Source organism: Cyprinodon variegatus, unplaced genomic scaffold, assembly GCF_000732505.1.
Source record: "Cyprinodon variegatus isolate N-32 unplaced genomic scaffold, C_variegatus-1.0 Scaffold52, whole genome shotgun sequence".
Classification (NCBI taxonomy): Eukaryota; Metazoa; Chordata; class Actinopteri; order Cyprinodontiformes; family Cyprinodontidae; genus Cyprinodon; species Cyprinodon variegatus.
Window position 1 is genome coordinate 45072 of NW_015150505.1, and position 22967 is coordinate 68038.

General features: G+C 38.9%; 1 protein-coding gene across 2 annotated transcripts in view; it reads right to left on the reverse strand.

Moving 5' to 3' along the window:
• psd2 (pleckstrin and Sec7 domain containing 2) overlaps positions 1-22967 on the reverse strand; it is a 69260-nt gene that overhangs the window by 26526 nt on the left and 19767 nt on the right. The window contains exons 2-3 of one of the 2 annotated variants that reach the window (XM_015371059.1): positions 19794-20234; positions 17722-18480 (exon numbers count right to left, since the gene is read on the reverse strand). In XM_015371059.1, coding sequence (XP_015226545.1) covers positions 17722-18480; positions 19794-20152 — 1118 coding nt within the window. In that variant the 5' untranslated portion in view covers positions 20153-20234. Of the gene's footprint in view, positions 1-17721; positions 18481-19793; positions 20235-22967 lie in introns of those variants that run through there. The other variant, XM_015371062.1, reaches the window with a different exon arrangement.

Consider the following 22967-nt stretch of genomic DNA (forward strand, 5'->3'; position numbering starts at 1 on the left):
GTCATCTGATTTTCTTCGGAGATGGGACTTAAATGCTTCCTGTAATGCTCCCAATGGAGGGTTTCTAGACATGTGAAGCAGGGAGGAGGCTGACGGACAAGTTCCTTTCTAAAACCTATGAAGACAGCTTTTTTATTTATCCCTGGCAATGCAGCACAGCGGAGCAAAGGAGTCAGTTTCTTTTTCTTTATTTTAAACACAGTAGGACTGAACTACAATCCAAATAAAGAGAGAGCATCCATGCAACAATAAGCACTCTCGCTTGTCTGAGCGTATTAATTCACAAGCTTCGGAGAGGCCTCATAAATCATTCAAAACTCATATCAGTCGCTGGGCTGAAATGACGGCGGCCTTTCCCAGAGGAGTTCTTCAACAACACCAGAATCAGACAATTTGAAATCATTTAGCTTTTCAGCCAAGGATTTACCAAAAACCCAGTGCAGCTATTATTTTGATTCTGTGCCGCCGGGTCAAGTGTATTCAGTCACTGAGGCTGCCGCTCAGTCTGCAGCGTGTGTGTGACTCTGTCAGAGTCAGAGAGCATGAAGAGGCACGCCAGTGACTCACATGCTAATCTTTTGCTGAACACCGCCTGCACCCACACCTAGAAAGGTATGTCTGTATGCAAGGTGCGTGCAAGGGAGGAGGTAGGGGGTCATTTCAGGAGGGTAATCCTATATTAAAAGGGAGTAACTAAATGTAAATAAAAGGGGTTTTAACCCCCCGTGGACAATGATTAATGAAAGCATTTGTGAAATAAGCTGCATTTTGGAAAAAAGCCCTAATTGTTGTTACATGTGATATGTTTCAGCTTGTAGATGCAGTAATGTGGAAGACATTGCTGCAATACAACAAAGATGCCTTCAGGCTACAAAAACTAACGATTTACAATAAAGTGCTGACTGCATCTTCTACCATTGTTCATATAAACCGATTTTTATTCAAAAGGAAAACAAACTTTTAACTAAATGTGAATCTAGTTCGTTTTAAAAATGTTTACTTGGCCATTTTTAGAACGCTTTTCTTATTATTTTCATGCCACGTATCTTTGAGGCTCCAAAAACATGTGATCAGCAATTATCTATCCCCAAAATGAGCTAATCTCATATAGATTTCACCTGCAGTTTGATTTAATAAACAGTTTGTTTATACTTTAAAGATGTAAAAATATAAATTCTAGCAATATGACTCTCTTTTTGTCTAATATTTTTCATGCCGAATATAAGTTGTTAAAGTATTGTCGGGTTAACCCTTAATAGGGAAGGGTGATCACTTGCATACCCAGTACAAATGTCCCCGTTCCTCAGTGAGGTCTAGAAGCACAAGATCTATATCCAGCCATTCATCAAAGATACTGCTACATGGCTCTACATCTTATTTTGGCATTTAACCAATTAGATGAGCCCTTGAATGATATATTAACAACTGTAAATTAAGTTGGAAAATAAAAAGTTCACATGTCAAGAAAAAAAGGTAAAAAGCAAATTGAAAAGGTAAAAAGTTAATAAGCCTAGATTAAGTCGTAGGGAAACGGCCATTCCAACCGTTGCATTTCCTAATTCTCCAGAGTGGTGCACGACTTTACACGATTGAATAAAGTGAATGTGATTGGTCGTTTATCAAAGGGGTGCTGTTCTTGATTGATTGTAGTTTGGTTGTAGCTGGTTTGTTGAAAGCATCTTGCTAACCAGTTAGCAACTTAGTGCTAGTAGGTTCCCAATGGGAAATTCCATTGGGACCAAGTAGCACTAAATTGGTGACTTAGAAACGACACTGTCAAGAAACGCTATGGACAGAGGAAACATGCAAGAGGAGGAGAGTTTAGTGTCGGAGGTCGTGGATGAGTCTCCTACATCATCCATTTTTTATTTAGAGGAGGAAAGCGGGGATGAAGATGTTGTGGAAGAGGACGCCAGGGCGGCAGAAGCTTGGTTTGGTGTAGAAGGCTTCCAGCCGTACATGTTTGAGCCCTTGCCTCGCAACGCTGCCAGTTCTGTTAGCTCTACGCCTGCTGAAGACACAGACATCCATCCCCGTGAACACTGGGACGGAACTCAATAGGAAAGGAAATGATTCTGATTTCTAATTTCTACCGTTGCGTATATTAGCTGCGACATATGAATCAAGATGCTATGACCGAAAAAATTGATTGACAGATGACCGTTGATATATGATTGTTTAAATTTAGGTGTTCAGGCTGACGTATAACTAACTGGCCTGAATAAGATAAAAAAAAAAAAAAAAAAACACAAATTTTAAAACAGGATTTTTTTTAAATAGACATTTTCTAACTTTTGGGACAATATAGTCTGATAAAGAGTACATTTATATATGGGCTATGTTTAAGACAAAATGATTTTACATTTAAATACGACTTCCCTATGAGTTTAACAATTATATTTAGATTTATCAACTAAAACAACTCACTCTCAGAGTATTTTTCATGAATTTCTCATAGAAGCAATGTTGTTATTTTTCTTAATATATTCAGGCAACTTCTTGTAATTACATTGACATTAATTTTTGCCATCAAAATATCCATATTTTCTGAACGTAGATAATAAGGTCTTTTCCTAGATTCCAATAACACTATAGGCTTTAAATTCGCTCTATAAAGAGTTAATCTATGATCCCAGTTAAAGCAGCTCTAACTCAGCGTTTCCATCCCTTTGAGCAGCAGACTATAGTTGTTTGGTAACTTTTAACTTACAGGAGTTGCAGCAAAAAGTCAAAATGTGCATCATATTCTTCCTTCCACATCTCGGATCCTGGAAGCGAGCGGCAGATGTGGCGCTGCGGACCGACTCCCCTCATCATCCAGCGGCCGCTAAAACGGCCATCGTCCCGGTTTGCGGTTCAACTTCAAATGATTCGCAGGGAGCGGAGGATAAACGCTGACAGTTGGCTGTAGTCCTGGATGGTTGGAGGGGAGGGGGGGTTTCCTTGAAGTTTCTTGGTCGCTCTGGACTCCTCACAAAGGAGAGAGGATGTAGGAGGCGGAGCGTCCGGCTGGACACAGCGCGCTGTTCTTCACAATGGCCCTGTGTCCGGGCCAGCTCTACTTCCTCTGCTCTCAAACCCAGAGGCTGGGGGTCTGTGCGCGCGCGGGGTATCCTGTATCCTGGACTAAAGTGGCACGTTTGGAATCTCACATATTTGTAAAGTCAGGCCTGCAGCTGCATTCAGGTCTTTAAACGAAACTAAACGGGAAAGTGAAACCAGTTCCTTCCAGACATCTACATTAGTAACCAAAGAGCAGAGGCTGGTGGGGAAAACAGATTGTTACTTCATTTAACCCTTTAAAAACAATTGTATCATATTTGATACATGAGCTTTTGAGGACTTTTCATCATCAGTTTGATGTTGCTGATCTTAAAAAACCCTGACTTACACAATCAGACACGTAATGAACAGAAAACGTATATAATATTCTACAGAAATGCCTAATGTATCAAAATTGATTCAAATAAATGATCTAATTTAACTTACCGTATACAAAAAATATATATATTCTTTTCTTTCGTTTTTCAGAGAGTTCAATGACAACTCTAAATAAAAAAAAATGAATTTTCTTTCATTTATTTCATGGTCCAGGCTTTAAAGAGTTAAAGCTAAAACCGTAAATCTAAGATATTTGTCATCTAATACTAGTAAAGTATTTGGTAAAAAGGCTACTCTAACACTGTGTAGTTCTGGCTCAGAATATCTGATTTAATGTTTAGAAACGAGTAAAATAGATGAAATAAATGCAAATAAATAACATGATTAGTTCTAAAATAAGAAGTTCTTATTGAATTTAAATTTTATTTGAAGGATCTTATTCAAGCCATCATCTTAAAATGGAAAAAAATGTGGCAGCAGCACCACAGGCTGAACAAAATCCCTTATTTACCCAAGAACTGAAATTAAAACCTCATTTTAAGGGCTATCTAACCAAGACATCAGCATAAAACAAACCAATACAACACAGAAAACCAGATACATAAAACACAATCAAGGAGCCTCACATGATTCAACATTAGCCCAGTTACAGAAGCTAAAGGATCTAATGTCTCTGTCCTTTGAAATTGATGTTTCATTTCAGGCTTTAATTAGTTAATATTAAATTGAGCATTAATGAGAGGAGCAGCCGGTAGGGTGACTCTGGAGGAGCTACAGAGATCCACAGCTCAGCTGGGAGAATCTATTGATAGCTACAGTCCAGAGGGAGCTCTACAGTATGGAATTTATTAGTGTTTTGTTCTTGAAGTACATGCATCGGCTGTTTCATTACTGCATTCGGCAGACAAGCCTTGAGAAAATGTGGACTGCATGCAATGTCGCTCCCTAGCATTTCTATGGAGCTAAATTGGAGCCATAAAACGTGCTCGGATACAGTTTGTTTAAACTGAAAAATTACTCGGAAATTAAAAATAATGGCTTAAAACAGAAAAGTGATTTTGAAACTGAAAAGGAAAGCTATGAATATGAATGAATAAAAATCTCAGTCATCGTTCCAAACCCTATGTCCTCAAAGCCCCGTCCCCACAAAGAGGGAACATCTGTTTGAATTTGAAAAAGAACAATTATCTTGAAACAAAAAAAAAGTTGAAAGTTTTCAGTTTCAAACTTTTTTTGCACTTTTCGTTTTTTATTTCCAATTTTAAAGTGTTTCACCTTAAGAAAAAAAGTTTCGGAACAAACTTTATAGTTTTAATTTAGCTCCATAATACTAAAAAATCGTGATGATGAAATTATGTTATAAACAGTTATACAAAATAGATAGACCATGTCCAATTTCAACCTGCTACAAAATTAGTGTGAAGCTATCGCTTTATTTTGTGACATTTAGCAAACTAAAAAGGATTTTTTCGTGATCAAGTAAAGTTTCATTTTTTGACGTTGCATTTCACCTGTTTACAGCAACATTCACTCAATGCAAACTAGAATAATAAAGGATTCAGTTAGTCTCAAAAGATAATCTAAAAAGGTCAGGTGGAACCTTTTTGCTGTTACACAACAATCACAAGTCAGTCTGCCATGACTCATGGATATCTTTGTCACTCACACAGAAGAGCTTTTTCAGACTGCAGAATTTATAGACCTGCTCCATAGCAGCACTCTTTGCATGGCAGACAGCAGATGGGAAAATCTCATCCTTCACCACAACAAGTTATGTAAACCATATGCAACCTAATAAAGTGATCCTCATGCTGTGCTCCTAAATGAATCCACAGGAAAACAAGGCCAGAAAGGAAAGCATGACTCAAAAAGCAGCTGAGCATTTTGGCCTTTAGCTCCATCTAGCTACAGAACACTAAATAAACTAACTAATACATTTCTAAACACTTATGAGACCTACACTCTGGTATCTGTGTTCCTAATTAGAACAGAGATACCTGAAAATAAATCAGGGCTAAAGAAAATAGATATTAGCTGGTTTTTGTCTTAGTTTTCGACTGGTTTTAAAAACCCAACATGCAAGGGCTTTATAGAGACTAAAACAAATTTTGTTGCACTTTTCTTTGAGAGCTTTAACATTTAATTAATGCAATAGAAAATAGATGAACAAAATGATTCATGGTTAAACATTTTAAAAAGTAATCAAACAATAAGCTCAAATGGGAGGCAAGAAGACTTCACTCAGTTATGTCTAGCCCAGGGGTGGGCAATTCAGGTTCCTGAGGGCCGGTGCAACGTTTAGGCTACATTCACAACGCAGCCTGAAGTGACCCAAATCCACTTTTTTGCACATATGCGACCTGGATCTTATCTTTTCATGACAGTCTGAATAACACAGATATGCAAGTCGCATATATTTGGAAATGTGAATGGCAATGCAAAAAATCGGCAAAAAATCAGCAATCACAAAAAAACTGGAATTGAGCATCAAGGCCTGCAGTGTTAATGTAGCCTAGATGTGCCTTTGGTTCAACACACCTGAATGAAGTAGTTCATTAATTAAGAGGACTCTGGAGAAACAGAGTAGATGATACTGAGGAGTTAACTCAGCCATTTCAGTCAGGTGTGTTGGACCGAGGATGAATCTAAAAGTTTCAGGATATCGGCCGTCAGGAACGGGAATTAGCAACCCGTGGTCTAGCCTGATGTTCCGCTCCGCAAAATTTCAAGTCCGATTAAAGGAGACTTAAAATGTTCTTTAATACGCCTGGAGGATGGAACTGCATGTGCTTAAAGCAGCACAATCTTGGTATACGACCTCAGATTTCCACACTAGAAGCTCACTCATGTTGCATACAAAGTTTGTGAAAAACGTCTGTGTTCTGCTGGTGTATAAACTATTATATTAGTGTTTATTGTTTTTTTTTTGCCCATTTTTTTATTAATTAAGGCCTTTTTTTATAATTGTATATTTATCCCAACATCTAACATTGCAAATGCGCATAATAATAGTTAAACAAGCTAAAGTCATGGAGGTGAGCGAGCGTGGAACTCTAGTATGGAAATAATGAAAAAATGTCCAAGATCCAGTGGGAAAAAAAAAAAAAAAACAACTCAAAAAATATTTGATTTCAAGAGGGATAAGACTTGAATAGAGCTGAGAACATATCATAAATGTTCAGGGCCATAGTCAGACTTAATAAAAAAACTGAGGTTTAATCCATGAAATATTATATAAATAAAGTTTTATAAAGTAATAAGTCTTAATTTAATGGAGGGAAACATCGTTAGATGGCGCCATGTCTGTTTACATCTGCTCCTCGCCCCCAATGCTGGAAAACTATTTAGGCTCAAAAATAGTAAATGGCCTTTACTTATATAGCACTTTTTCAAGTCAGTAGGCAATGCGGGTGAAGCGTCTTGCCCAAGGACACAACAACACTGAAAGCCAGAGCCGTGGGTCGAACCGGCAAACCCTCCGATTGCAGGGCAAACTCGTGCACCCGACGCCACTGCCGCCAAAAGGGTAATCTAAACTATCAGGAGGGAAGCTTGGAGGGTTTAATCTAATTTCATAATGCTCAAATGGTTTTGGTCCATTTTGTGAAGGCATCTATTGTAAGGACTTTTGTGAGACCTTTAAAAAACCTCAGCGCTCTGACAGAAGGCTACTGTGAGCTGCTTATAAAGATTCCTATTTAAGTTGTGAAACATTTTTTAGACTTGCCATGACAGACGATCTTTCATTGCTCTGAGGTCCAGTTTTGGAGCCTACATGTCTATTGTCTGTGCTTTGGGTAGTGAGCAGAAGCTCTGCATCCATGCAGCACCATATAAAAAAAAAACTGAGAAATCTGTATGCATCAAAGATACATTGAAAAAAGTACGGCTCTATCTTTACATCTTCTTAGCTCTTTACTTCACCTAGCTATGCTGTTGTGGTTGCTAGGGAGCAGCAGGTTTACTGAGGTGAGGTCGGGGGTCAGCTGCTGACAGCCAGACAAGGGATGCTTCCGGCCTTGGTTTTGATATAATATAAGATGGAGGCAAGAATACATATAAGGAAACAGAAATCCGTGTCCCATGGTATCAATCAATTTACCATCAAATGGGTAGATATATTTAAATTGACTTAAACATTAAAGTAAATAAATCATTAAATGTCAAAATTCTAAATACTGCAATTACCTATTAAATAAGTAAAAGTACATTTCAAATCATGAATTCAGTAGATACATATATTTAGAAATAAAATGAATTACTTCACTATGTATCTTAATATAGAGTAAAATAGCTGTATGTATGTTTAGAGGAAGGCATATTATTGCACTGCTATTTTTTAGGGAAGGCTGAGAAGATTGGGAACCTGTTCTCTAAAGAGTTGGTCTAAGTAGCCCGGTTATTTCGAAGGATGAAGTCCTTGTTTATGGACATACTGTGTTCCCCCTCCCATCCATCCCCCAAACAGGTTCCATAAAGATGAAATGATCATCACCATTTGCTTGAACAGGAATCAGTTGTATTTATGCCTGATTGTTGCACAATTTAGAAAAAGAAATCCCCCAATGATTGATCTTTAATAACTGCTTCTTTTATTTAATAGCATGTGAATGAATTCTAACTTCTTTCATGATGGTAAAAGCAACTTAACATAAAAGGAATGTGTTTTTTTCCTTTATTGTTAAGAAAGTGATGTTATATCTTTATTTTATTATTAAAAATCACAACCTGGCTCAAAAAAAGGTGATTTAGAAGAGCCCAGTAACGAACTAAAAAAAAAGTTCAGCTACACTTTCTTAATCTGAGGACAGGAGTTGCTGACTGGAGACATTTAAACATTTTCACCATTCAGCATCGATTCTACCCTACAGAAAATGATTATCCCCTCTACTAAGAGATAATTCTACAGCCTTTACTGGCACCAAAAAGCAAAAAAAAAAGTTTTATCCTCTAGATCACAGCACCTTCAATAACAAAACTCTCTTTTGTTTACCTGCAAACTTGTTTTTTCATCCTCCTGTGGATTTATTTTCTGTCTCGCTCTCTCTGTCTCCCTTACAGAAACAGAAACAACATCACCACGTAGCTGCAAACAATGAACAATGGTGACCTCTTTTGGCTGAGGGAGGCCAATTATGCTCAGGTGTGGGATTGTGGGTTTGGTGAAACACTGAACAGCAGCCTTGTCTGACACTTACAGATTAACCTCTGTGGAAAGAAAAAAAAAAAAGAAAAGCCACACTTTTCCAGTGAGTGCCAGAGAACGGCGTCCCAGCCTGCGGTAGGAAGAACCTCAGTCAGCCAAAACAGTCATTGCTACAGTAAGAATGTGGGATGTGTCATTAAAAACGGAGGCGAGCTATAAATAGAGGGGGATAAATCTGGCAGCGTTGAAATGATTCAGTTACTGTGCGTTGCGGAAAGCGGTTGGAATAAAATGTTGTTCGTTGCTGGGTGTTTTACAGAAATGTGTGCTCATCTTTTTGTGTGTACATTTGTGTGCAGATATTGCTGCCTAAGTGAGAGCCAGCAAAAGATAATCTGCAGCATGTTTCAGCAGAGCTATAGAAACACGCTGAGGTTCTTATTCCCTGAGTGATGCCATAAAAGAACAGAGAGAGATACAGGCGTGTGAAGACAACTCATTTCGGTGTCATTAGGAAAGCTTCAGGATGTGTGTGATTTCAACACACCCCTTGTTTATGAAAGCCCTGCTGCTGGGGGCCACCAGGCTTTTTACTCCTGTGTGCGTCTCTGACTCGACGCACATGAAAGAGATTAGCCCGCACGGCAAAGCTGCTCCTCTGATGGAAACAACTGCGCCTGGCTTTTATCTGCTTTGCTTGGGCTCTGATCTTTTAGGTCTAGATAGTGGGAGGAACTCACAGTGATGTAACGCATGCGTGCAAACAGCAGAGCAGAAACCCAGCTGACATACATGCTGAAATACACTAATAGATGTTAATTTTTACTCAAACAAATGTCTTCCAGGTTTTTATATTCATTTGAACAAACACAATTTGCACTATGGTTTGTATAGAAATTGTTGAGCTGCTACACAGAGAATTTATTTTTTGGAATGAGCTGAATGGTTTCAATAAAAGTTACTAAATACTGCAGTACAGAAAACTAGTATGCTTATTATATTTATCATCTTGTTATATTTACTACTGTGCATCTTCTTGTCTTCTCTGAGATCCAAATATTTTTGTATCTCATCAAAACTGTTGGAGACAGTAGATAGAATATAGAGAAGGTTTATTGTTAAAGAAATAACTCTCTTTACTAAGCTGGGATATGTATGATTTTAAAAGCAGCTGAATCAGTTTCATTAAAAGAATATATATATATTTGGCAACCAAATACTATTAATTTAATTTAAGAGGGAGGGACAGTTCATTTTCAACTGTTCACTTACAGTAGTGAAGTACGGATTGAATTGTCTTCCAATTACACATTTTGAAGATGGAAATAAAACAAAAAACAATGCAGGATTTCATCCATACCGATTGTTCTGCCAGGGTCACGATGGGGCCTATCTCCAGTAGTCTATGGGCGAGAGGCGGGGTAAACCCTGGACAGGTCACCATTCTCTCACAGGGCAACACACAGAGACACAAACATGCAAACACACTCACACCTAAGGACAATTTAGAGAAGCCAATTAACCCAACAGTCATGTTTTTGGATTGTGGGAGGAAGGCAGAGTACCCGGAGAGAAACCATGCACAGGGAGAACATGCAAACTCATTGCAGAAAGACCCAGAACCTTCTTGCTGCAAGGCAGCAGTGCTACAACCTGCACCACCATGCAGCCCTCAGTCCAGAAATGTTTCTTTGAAAAATATCTTAATAAAACAAATGTTTTGAGAACAACTCACCTGTTTTCTCTGATTTTACTTTTTCAAATGTTTCGCTTTTTTCAAATAGTTTTACTATATTTCTATCATATTTTATTTTATCTCTTTTCGAATGTGTTTTACAAGTTTCATTCTGTTCAACAGTGGTGTCCAATGCAGCAGTTTGCCCTGCAACCCAAGGGTTGTTGGTTCAAACCCCAGCTCTCAGTGCCGTTGTGTTCATGGGTGACACTTCACAAGCATTGCTGACGGATGGAGGTCAGAGGACACTGTGTATCGTAGCTTCACTTCTGTCAGTGAGCCTCAGGGTAGGTGAGGCTATAATGTAGCGTATCACCATCAGTGTGTGATTGATTGGGTGAATGACTGAATGTAAAGTAAAGCACTTTGGTCAAGTCTCCTGATTTGAAACATAAGTTATATAAGTTATATGTTAATTTTTATAAATACAGGCATTTACCAAATATATTTTTTTTTACAGATCACATTCTCTTCACCTCTGAGAGCGGGCTTTCCTCTGAGGAGCCAAGATGCATTTCTTATTGGTCAAGAGGGAAGGTTTGTGTTGGGCTTGAAGTAAAGAGATGTGATCTGTAAAATGCAATTTCAAAAGAATGCAATTTGTAAAAATCAATCTGAAAAAAAGGAATTTAAAAAGTAAATTTAAAAAAGTTAAAAATAAAATCAGAGAAAACGGTAAATGTACTTTTGAAGTTTGAAACCTTAAAGAAGTTTCCTTTTAAAATTTTGTTTGTTTTTTCACATTTTCATTTACAAAATCTGTTCTATTCAGGCAACAATAATGGAATAAAATTCACTCCATAAGGAAGAATTCTCAAAAATTGCACTTTCTGGCAAAAATATATTTTAAAAAAAAAATCCAGTGTGAAGACCCAGCTTGTTCTGCAGCATTCAGGGTATAAGCAGACGACAAAACAGCTGAATGGTTAGTTGGAGGTTTGAATCGGTCAGCGAACGTGCTGGAGGTCAAAATGTTTGCTCCATTGTGTAAAGAATAATTTTTAAGGGAGTATAGATTTATAGGAAATAAGAGTAACATGTTTAAGACACTTTTTCTTGTTGAATTGAGTCCCTTTAAACAGACAGTCCAAAAAAAGTCAGCTTTGCATCACTCTAACCCTGCTACCAACTGCACCCATCTCACTCTTGTAATGAATAAACATGTCACATTTCATTTGTCTCCAAAGCCAGATCTGTCTCTCCAGAGAAGCAGCGCAGACATGTTTAAAAACTGTTTCATCATTCGTTAACAGTTTTCTGCAGCTTCATCAGACGCATATGCTGATCCAACTGCTTCACACTGCATGCTAATCATTTCTTGCTAACAGACACTTCTTGGTATTCAGTCTTCATCACACATTGTTCCAAATGTCTCCAATTAACCGAGTCAAATTTAGAATATCCACATCTAGAGATCCCATCAATATGTGATGACAGTATTCTTTATGGGCGACTAGTTTCAGAACCTTTTTTTATCTTTTTTGAAGTGTTGTGGAAAACGTGATGAAGAAATACTAAACTTACACCCTATTTAACAAAAAGCTAAATCCAAAGAAGAAATAATTGCTAATATGTAAAGGTCAACACCTTCCAAGCTGGCCTGTTATGATTGCAAAGCCCTAAAGGTGGGGAGGGTTTGCATTTATGTTTGGTGTAGGTACCAGATCTGCTCGGGTGGTCAGATCTGCTCGGGTCCTGCGCATGCCAGTGACATTATGCTACATTATTAGCCGATAATGCCACATGATGATGTAAAACATTGTGGTTGCAGAGACAACGATAATAACATCACGCATCGGGAGCATCTGTAATGTTTGCATGTCTAATGACCGATGAAGTTTAACATGATCGATAACAGAACTAAAAAAAAATCTGTTTATGGTGAACAAAGTAACTGCAAGACAATGATATAAAGGGGGAGAGCTGGGTAGCACTGTGGCTAGCTGTGCTCACTAGCTAACAGGTTAGCCTCTTTTTACTCAGTCAGTTAACCATATTAAACTACACTTTTAAATTCGTGCCCACAACAACCATTCATTTTCTACAAGTAGAATAACTGTTTTATTTGTCTGAAATCTCTACGAAAGTCAATTTTTAAGATGTCCCATTTGTCCTAGGCTGCCCTCAGATCTTAATAAAAAGAATAAAAATAAGCTGAGACTCTTTTATTTTTTCACCTTGTTAAATGGCAGAGCTCAGTCTGTCTTAGAAGCCAGTGCTTTCCTTCAAGATTGACAATGATTGTTTTCTTCTTTCGGCTACTTTTGATCGCCACTGAAATGTAAAATAATAGAAATATAGGAAGTCTGCTGAGACTCCACAAGTGATTTGATCCTTATCAGGGTGCAATACAGTTGTCCGAATGGAGTTGCCATATAAAAGGCAAAGCTATAAGTAACCGCCTCACGGTGGGAACCTGGGAAGCCATAAGAACGCGCCAAAGGCACCGTTTTGCAGCATGCATGGCCTCAGTAGAACCGTTCCCCGAATAACGGGTTGTACTGAAACTGAAAACTCGATTGCAATGTAAATTGTAGTTGACAATTAAGTTGCTTGATTGATTGATGTGATGACATCATCAGAAGGGACAGGGCCCCGAGCAGATCTGATCACCTGAGCATATCTGATACCTACATCAGCCCCATCTAAGCTCAAATGAAGCTAGATAAAATTTAATTCAATCAACTTGTTTTGAAAGCTAACACTAGAGTCGCACATCATTACAAATGTGCACAAAACTATGTTCATGTTTAGTCAATTTAAAAAAAAAAATGCACATTTTCACAGTGCGGTATTTACATTAAAAAGGGAATCTAAATAAAATTGCACATGAGTATAAATGCAAATCAAACCTCCAATTTTTATTTGTAAGGAATTAATGTTGTTCCTACTTTATAAAAACTCGCTACTTTGTGTTGGCCTACCAAAAAAATACGCTGATGTTTGTGGTTTATCCTGATAAAATGTGATCAAGCTCAATGGTTTGAATTTCTTTGCAGAGATTTGTATCTATTGCTGCAGTGAAAAACACTAGATGTCCCTGACGCTCCAGGAGCCCGAAGGTGTTCACTATGGTTAGCCACTGGAAAGAATGGAGGAGAGGCATGAACGATAAGAAGCAGTAGGAAAAAAACACAACAGTGGGATGAAACAAAAAGAGGAGGCTGGTGTGTTTGTGGCCATGGGGGATGTGGGTGATTTCAGATGAGATAAATGGGCATGAAACGGATTTAAGTGGAGAAATGAATGGAAGCTGGGAAACAAACAAAAATAACTGGGTGACGTAAAGCAAGAGAAATAAAAAAATGTCAAATAATAATGATATATATCACTTTTTAAAAAAACGTTTAAAACAGTAGTAGAATCCTAAGTTAAATAAAATATAAATCATATATTTAGATTGGGGTTTATAGGTTTTTCTTAAAACAACCGTTTATGAATTCATGTTGCAAGTGTTGAAAGTGGGGAAACAAAAATCTGCTTTTAGTAGTTTTTTTTAACAAGGTCAAGGCATTGCAGATCACTATAAACCAGAAACATTTCTAATAAATGATGCACTCTATGACTTATGCTCTCCATTTGATTCCAGTTAAAGGACCAAAGCAGTACTGGGATTGGTTCTGCAAGTATCTTTAAAACTCTCCGTATCAGAGTGCCAAACAGATGTATCCACTCCAGATTTAAGTGCACAAATGTCTGGCAAGCTGGCTTGCACAGAGCAGTAATCACTCACTTAAACTCATGCGCACTCACATTTACTCCAAAAACCCTACAAGAAGAGGGAAGCTGAAGACGATGATGTCACGACACAAACAATAGCTCATTGAGCCTGGCGCTGGTGGTCAGGAAGCCACACCGTGTTAAGGAATAACATCTGCAGACTGGATTGACACAGACGAGAGAGTTTGGAGCAGACCTGGCATCTAAAACCCTCAAGTCTTTTTCTACAGTGTCAGCCCAGGCTGAGAGGTGCTGGGTGAATCCCAGCAGTTTGCTGAGCAGATCAGATCAGAGGATGGTGTCTGTCTGGCATTCCTGTCTGTCTGTAGCTGCAGAAACTGAGCAAAATCAATGAAACTGACCTCTACACTGGAAAAACAATCTAGAAATAAGTAAAAATTTCTTAAATTAAGTGTATTTACCCTTAATTTGAGTAGGTAAATGAGATCATTTGCCAATGGAATTAGTATTTTTACTCTTTAAATAAGATCATTAGATAATATGCACTTAAAATAAGACAAAGCAATTGTGTTTTTTTTTTTTTTATTTTAAATGTAAATTGTCTTGTTCCATTTGCAAAATTTCTATTTTAGCTCCTTAATCCATTAATCCATTTATTTTAAGAAAAAAAATGACTTTTCTAGATGTTGATTTTTTCTAGTGTAGTAATAAGTCTGGTGGACTAGTGAGGTTTTCCCCATATGGTTCTAGTTACTGCCTCCCTCCCCCCAGTGGCGCTGCGCCGTCTTCCTCAAGCCTTTTAGAGCTATTAAGGTAATTATATGTAAGGAAGTAATGTAAGCCGCTGCTGTATTCCCACAGTCCTGCAGGGACTCTGCAAACGATGCTCAGAGTGGATGAGTTTACGATCACAGAAGAAAATCATTAAAATAGTTCAAAGGAGTATTTGGAGTTCAGGAGTTTGTTCTTTTATCTCATGTTTTTGGCCACTGTCATCATCTTTCTGTGGTGTTGTTTTCTAATGGGTCTAATTTGTCTTGGTTTTATGTATCGCCCCTCCCTTCATGCACGTCCTCATTTAGTCATGACATGATTCTGTCATTTATTCCCTGTATCAATCCTCCTCGGTTTTTTTCAGATGCTCCTTGTTGACTAGTCTTGTTTGTCGCCATGGTTACATTATGAACTTTCCCCCTGCATGCTTAATAGGTTCCATGTTTGTTTAGCAGCTGATTGTGTTTCGGACTCCTTCTTGCAACTCCTGCATTCCTCTATTTATTAGTTTTTTCTCTAAATTTAAAAGTTAAATTTTTTCTGGTTTAAAAGCTTTCAAAACAAGATATTTTTAACCCCAATTTTGTCTCTTTTTTTAAATGCAGTAACCGTCCTTTAACACATTCAGAAGTTAACCTGAAACTCTATCCCAGTCAGTGTGAACTTTATCTTTAATTGAAATGTTTTAGAATAATACTATCAGATATGTAACCCCTACTTATGGATACAAAGGTGCAGTCTTGCACTGGCTTGTATGATCAGAATGTGGGTGTATAGAATGTTATGTGCCTTTCAAAAAAAGAGCATCTTCTTCAACTCCACCCCACAATCTTTCCTCTGTAAGCTCTCACTGCAGGCTTTCACTTTAGTAATGCCACCTGCTGGTTGAGTCAAGGTACCAACCAGTTAGTCCGTCAGATTGTTGCAAAGTCTAAAGCTAAGGGAAGAGAAACAAGAAGGGTGTAACGGTTATGATCTTTAGATTAATCTAACTTTGTCAGAAAGCAGATGAGTATCAAATGGTAAGAGGCACCTGTGCTGAAATTAGGACGGGACAAAAATAGAGACCATAACTCTAATCCCCATAGTCAGAAGATCACGTGTCTCAGCTGGGGCATTTCTGCAAGTTTTATCCACAAAGGGTTTTTTTTTCAGGTCTTCCTGAAGACATGCATGTGGGATGTGAAACAGTTCCTAAGTAGATGTGTGTCTCTGACAAACACACCACCTGCTAAGGAGGTAAAATGCATCTTTGGCTACTGGGACATGATCACTCTGTAAACCCTGAACACAGTCTGATGGGTTGTTATACATTTCTGCATCAGTCAGCCCCTAAAAGCTGGAAGACGTTACCGGAGAGTCAACACTGCTTGTTGAAATATAAAGTTCTCTATGATAGATGTCTGTGTTCTGTAAGGTGGAACAAAGCTGAGAGAGGAGTTTATCACAGCCTCTTAGACATTCAGCAGTAATGATGACATCAGAGCCAACATATGGATCTAGATCGGTCTCAATTTTCACAAATATACATATGTGATTTATACAGGCACAAGACAAGATTCACCAAAGTATTATAGGTGCATGAACAATCAGAAATTAAATTACAAAGTACCAGTAGTCTTTAAACTTCACTGCATTTGTGTGGATTTTTGAGACTTCCCTGACGTGCCTCGATACACAGATGCATTTTTTTAAACAGGGGATGGTTTGCCACCAATCACAAAGCTCCCTTGTATAAGCCAATCACAAGAAAATACTCCACGTTGGATGAACCCCCAGGCCAGGTCAAGATCCGCAATCGCCAAACACCAAACAGGAAAAAGAACAGCGGGAAGATCTTTTTGCTTGTGTGAATCATGCTGGATCTTGTCCTGCACATGTATGAATCACATATGTGTATTTGTGAAAATTGAGACCATAGATCTAGATCCATACAAACAGAGCTCTGGTATTGGAAATGTACGGGATTCTGTAGCTATCTAAATTCAATTATTGGAATCTGATTCGGAAGTGATAAGAGCATCCCTACTTATAACATCATAGTTAGTCGGCCATTTTAACTCAAGTCAACCAAACATTTAAAAAAGCTTCCTTCCACAACAAAAGGTTTAGTGTCAGTGATTTTTTGTTGTTGTTTTTTTTTATGTTTCAGGAATAAAGATATAGGAAGCTATCAAAAAAAAAAAAAAAAACTTTCTATAAAATGTCAAATCATGTCTGTTTGTCCTGGAAGAGAGGAAAACCTTTAGCAGATAACAGGAAGGCTGAACATATTCAAGAAAATTTGCTCTATTTTATCTTTTAGGGTTTTTAATTTCCTTTTAAACCATAGAGGGTATAAAAAAAATCTCTGAAGCTTTTTTAGAAATCTTAACGTCAATGTAAGAATCTACTATCCATTAATCTTAGACACAGAAACTACAGTTTTAATAATTCTAGCAACACAGCCAGAGCTAATTGCTAATATATGATTCTAAAGACATAGAACAATGTTAGAGTGAATCTCTTTGAAACATGCAGAGGAAAATTATCTCATTTTAAGGCAATTAATAACCTTACAGAGCAGTAAAGAGGAAAAAAGGATTGTTGGATGGATGGATGGATTCTGATGCAGCAGAGTGTGGCCACATTTACAAAAGAAAAAACAGGGATAAAACTACACAGAAATCTGCAGCAGCAATTAGCATGAAAACTATTTTGTGTTTTTCTTTAATAAACGCAAAACTAGCTTGCAGCATGCAAATGAAATAATGAGTATAGTTTGCTTTGTATGGAACTCAATTGGGACCATAAAGTTTGTATAAAAAAAAAAAGTTTGTTAAAAAAATAAAATTAAACCTGAAAAATAAGAGTCTTAAAGTAAAACTACTTTTCAGATTCAATTTTTTTGCAGACTTAGAATGCTGTACAAGTGAGATTAGCGTGGTTTATTCATGTAAGCTGCTTTTATTGGGGAAGCATTTTATTTTCTTAAAACCAATCAGACACACTGCCTCCTCCTTACCTGACAGAGCTGGTCATGGCTCCCCCGCCCTCAGTGGCTCCCTGGGAGTCTGAGTGGTATCCATTGGGAATGGCCCAGCGTCCAGGCTGTCTCAGTACAAACTCCGACCTGCTCCCCGGGATGGTTGTCCTTAATGGACTCCCCCCCATGGCACCACCCGCTCCAGCTGGACACACTGAGCTCGGCTCAGTCGTTTCATCACTATCCAGGGCATCTGGTCCAGCCTCAGCCCCTTCTTGTTCCTGAACGGTTTCCAACTCCAGCTCCAGAGGTTCAGGTCCCTGCAACAGCAACCTCTGTTGGATGAGCGGCGTCAGAGGTGCCTCGAAGCTGACGCAGCTGTCCGTCTCGTCAGTGAGTGACAGCACGTCCAGAGAGTCCAGGCTGCTGTAGCATGTGCCGCCCCTTAGCAATGCAGACTCCACAATTCGCTCAAACGTGGAGCTGAAGCCATCTTTGTTATCCACCACCTTGTTTTTCTCCTTTTCTTCTTCCTCAGACTCTCTCTCCTCTTCTTCGGGAACATCAACCTGCTCTACAATCTGCTCGAACGCTGAGCTGAAAGTGTCCTGGTTATCTGTTTCATCTCTCTGGGGCCCTTCCTCCTCTTCGTCGTCCTCCACCTCTGTGTCGGCCTGCTCTACAGTCGTCTCAAAGTTGGAGCTGAAAGTGTCCAAGTTTGGAAGTCCCTCCCTCTCTTCTCCATCCTCCTCGCCAACAGCATCTTCATCCTCGTTCTCACTCATACCATTTGCAAGTCTGTTAAAATGGGAAGAAAAGAACATTTGAAATTACCTTCACAGGATGTTTTATAGTCTAACACGCATTCAAACAAATGAACAACTAAGATGGCTGTGATTAAGCAAAAATATCCTTTACTACATTTCCCTTGAATTAGCAACATGGTTAGTTATTTGAAAGAAACACAGTTCTGGTCACAAGTTATAAATACCACAGCCTTAATTTTAGATTAATTTGATCATTTAATAACAAATCTTCCCCGTTCTGATGCTCGGTTTGAACTGCAGCAGATTGTCTTGACATGCCTAAATGCATTGAGTTCTGCCCTGAGATTGGCTGATTAGAAATTTGCATTAAGGAGCATTTGGACAGGTGTACCTAATAAAGTGGCCGTTGAGTGTCTGTTGCATTTGAACAACAGTAACACAGTTAATTTGTATCTCTTTTACCTTAATGCCTAATGTTTTAGATCAGTTTTTAACAGTGCAGTATAGCATTAAGTCAGGTTATTTTTTCCATTATGATAAATTTCAAAAGATGAGGAAGGAACCAAAAAAGGCTGATGAAAAGACGTAGGATGGGGATGTTCTTTATGGTGATGCAAATCTAGAGAGAGTTCTTTATGGTGATGCAAATCTGTACCATTACATATTAGATATTTAGATATTCCTTATGTGATTTTGGTGATTGAAACAAAACACTTTGCAATTATATTAGACAAGTATACAGGCTGAGGTAGTGTAGGAGGTGAGAAAGGGAGAAAATTGTAGAGGCAGAGCAGGAGGGAGCATCTTCCTGTGCAGGTGAGCGAAGTGAGGCAGAGGAGAGCAGTGGGGAGGAAGAGTGGGAAGAAAAAACTAAGCATAGGGAATCTGGCCGGGACCTCAAATGGGTTACCGCACAGATCAATGTGAGAATGAAAACAACTGGAGGTGTAATTCTCCCCCCAGGGCAACCCACCACCAGGATTAAAAACATCCTGGACGAAACCCGGAAGTCACTGACATTAAATTTACACCAGCTGTTTGTAACAGCTTAGTTTATCCAAACACACAAAGAGAACAACCTTAATTACACCTGAAGTTAGTGAGGAAAAAACAAGAAAGACAACGGGAATGTTTAGAGAAGACTTACTGATATATACGAGATACTTAGAAGTAAATCAATTGTTATAAAGCAATCAGATGGCTTAAGATAGGATCTTAATCCAATCTAGGCTAATGATTTTCCAGGAAACTTCGCTGTGGACAATGTTTGCTGCAAAATAAACTCTAAAGATGTTTACTCCAGTCTACATAATGAATGAAGTATGGATGCTTGTGTTCACTAACCGCTCCATTGGTTGAGGGTTAGTTGCTTCGTTCTTTGCAGATGGCTGAATATCTTCATTATTCTCTTCTTCTGTTTTGCTCGGATGATGCTCTTCTTCAGTGGAAGCTCCCCCCTCCTTATTTAGCTCACCTTCTCCTCCCTGGTCTTTTCCCTCTGCCCTCCCCTCTCCTTCACTTTGTGCCAACTCTTCTCTTGCTATGGTCTCCTCCCTGTGGTCCCTCTCCACAGCCTCTGACCTGTCCTTAGCCTCCTCATTGTGGGTTCCTGTAGGTGGATCTGTCGTGGCTGTTGCTGCGTCAGGCCCCAACGTGTTCTCCGGTGCGGTGGGAGTGGGCAGGGCCTGCCCCTCCTGGGTCATGGTGCCTTTCTCAGAGTGGGGTGACGGTCCACTCTGGCTGGAGGTGAAGACCAGAGCTGCCACTCACCAACCAGGGAGGATGCTGGAACAAAAGAGAAATATTAGCTTTGTCTGTTTTTCCCCCCGATCCTTAATATATACAGGAAAAACATAAAAATACTGAATAATTATTGATATCGACTGGAATGAAAGGCTTACATGGCAAGACATTTTTCAGCCTGACATGAAATGGTTTCCAAACAATAAAATTCTCAAACTCTGTTATCCTCTAAGGCCTTAATAGAAAAGTCTACGTTTCAGGAGTTTCCGATGTCACAGCACCACTCAGCTGAAGTACCGGCACAATAAAATGTTTATGTTGTTGTTGACTTTTTTTTAGGCCAATGCCTTGAACAGATTTGACTTCTGGAGCATCAGTAGGACATTACTGTAGCAGAAAAAAAAATATAGACAGCAGGCAGTAAAGAATTGTAGACAGAGAAAAAGTAGAAACCACATAGAGTCCGGGTAGCATAATCCTGCTGTGCATCGGTTGTCTGCTAACGTAGAGATTCCAGCTTTTACTGGTAGAACTTGAATGAGCAAGAATGAGCCTGGATTTAATTTCAATTCACATTTAACGTTGGCTTTGGTCAAATATCTTAAATTAAGAGGCTTTATACTGAGCAGACAGGGTTACAGTCTGAAACTAGCTCCCCTCTCTACTTTGGGATAAAATCCTGCAGAATTCCTAGGTGGCAAGTTTCTCTATAGTACAACCTTTTTCTTGTTTATCTGATTTATTTATTTTGCACTGCTCTGAACTTCCACATCAATGCCTTTTGGCGCCATATCTCTCCCAAACTGTTTACATTTTGATCACTGCTGCACTTTAGGAATGGAAATGTTTTTTTCACTGCTAGGCTTCTGCTAATTCACTTTCGGAAAGTTGTATAAACGAAATTTCATGTTGTGTAAACTCTGTGTCTACAAAATGACAATAAAAGTTTGTCTAAGTCACTTAGCAGAATCATATATTAGAAGCCTGGAAGATAGACGTGAGGAGAACATAACAAGGGAAGAATGATCTGAATCATGTAGTTCAGAACAAAGACAAACCATAAACAAAAACTCTAAAATACTATTGTTTACCTAGAATATATGTTACTCCGGCCAGGTTACACCATTTCAACTCATGATTTAAATGGAAGCGTTAGAAAGGATCTTAATTTCCATGAATATGGAAATGATTCCAAATACTAATCCTTTGGAAGAAAGCGTAAAAAGTGAAATAAGTGGCGAAGAGATCGGCAGAGCATACCATCTCTAATAGATATTTGTTTTCCAGAGGGTTAACGGAGTGCAGACTGTATGAGGAAAACTGAAACAACCTGTATCATAGCACAGTAATTAAAGGGAATGTGTTTATATTTGGTCCTGCAAAAAATAACTGGATGAATTTCGGAAGGTCTAGAGAAACTCCTTTCCTTGGAGACAAAAAAAAAAGAATAATTTGGATTATTTAAACATAAACTACTGTCTCATCCACCCCTCGTAGTCCTGGGTGGGGTGGGTTGGCTCCTTCTTCTCCAGCTGGGGTCCTCTACCAGAGGCCTGGGAGCTTGATGAACCTTTTCAGTATCTTAGCCGTATCTAGGGCTTCACATTTCTGGACTGAGATCTCTGATGTTTCTCCAGGTAACTGTTGGAGCAGCTTTTTCAGTGTTGGGTTTACTGCTCAGATTGCTCCTATGACCATGGGACCTACTGTTGCCTTCATCTTCCAGGCTTCCTCTACAATTGCCTTCACCTTTTAGGTTCTCTCTAGTTCTTCCATGAGGCATTGGTATTTCTCATGTTCTTTTTTCCAAATGTTTACATGACGTGTGGTGGCCATGTTGATCACTTCGGCTGCCCACTGTTGCTTATGAGATGCTGGATTGTTTCTGGGGCCTCTTGCATATCCTGCACCTGCGATCTTGCCTGGTAGACCTGGGCCTCTATTGCTCTGGTGATCACGGCCTGCTCTTGAGCTGCCACGATAAGTGCTTCTGTGCTGTCCGTCAGCCCAGCCCTTTCTAGCCATTGGTAGGATTTGATCATATCAATTACTCCAGCTATCTGTCAGGGGATTATCCCATGCAGGGTTTTTTCCTCCAATGATGGTTCCTCCAGTTCCTTCATTTCCAGCTTCCACTCTCTGAGACATTCATCCCTTGGGGCCATCTTCCTGATGTATTCTTGCAGCTTGGATGTTTCATCTTCAATGGTGGCTCTGATGTCTTTTGGGATGGAATCCACCATGTAAAGTGAGAAGCTTTCCTGTTTTAACATCAGTGTCCTGAATTCCCACCTTAGGCCAACTTATTATTAACAAGTGTTGCATATTTGCAGTGGTGATGCAAGAGGAGAAAGTTTGCATTTCTACTCTTGGATCACTGGCAAGATCCTTAGCTATGCTCTGAGCAATTTGATCATTTATTTTATATTGATATTATGCCTCTTTTTCATATGTGTCTTAGAATTTTCTTATGTTTATGCATTAAAGTCGTAGCGGCTGTTCCAACCGTTGCATTTTTCCGAATTCTCTCGAGTGGTGCACGAATTTACACGAGTGAATAAAGTGAATGTGATTGGTCGTTTATCAAGGGGGCGGGATTATTGTGGAGGAAAGTTCGCAAGCAATTTTGGTTGTAGCTGGTGTCTCAGAAGCATCATTGCTAACCAGTTAGCAACTTAGCGCTAGTAGGTTCCCAATGGGAAATTCCAATTAGACCAAGTAGCACTAAATTGGTGACTTAGTAATGACACTGTCAAGGAACGCTATGGACAGAGG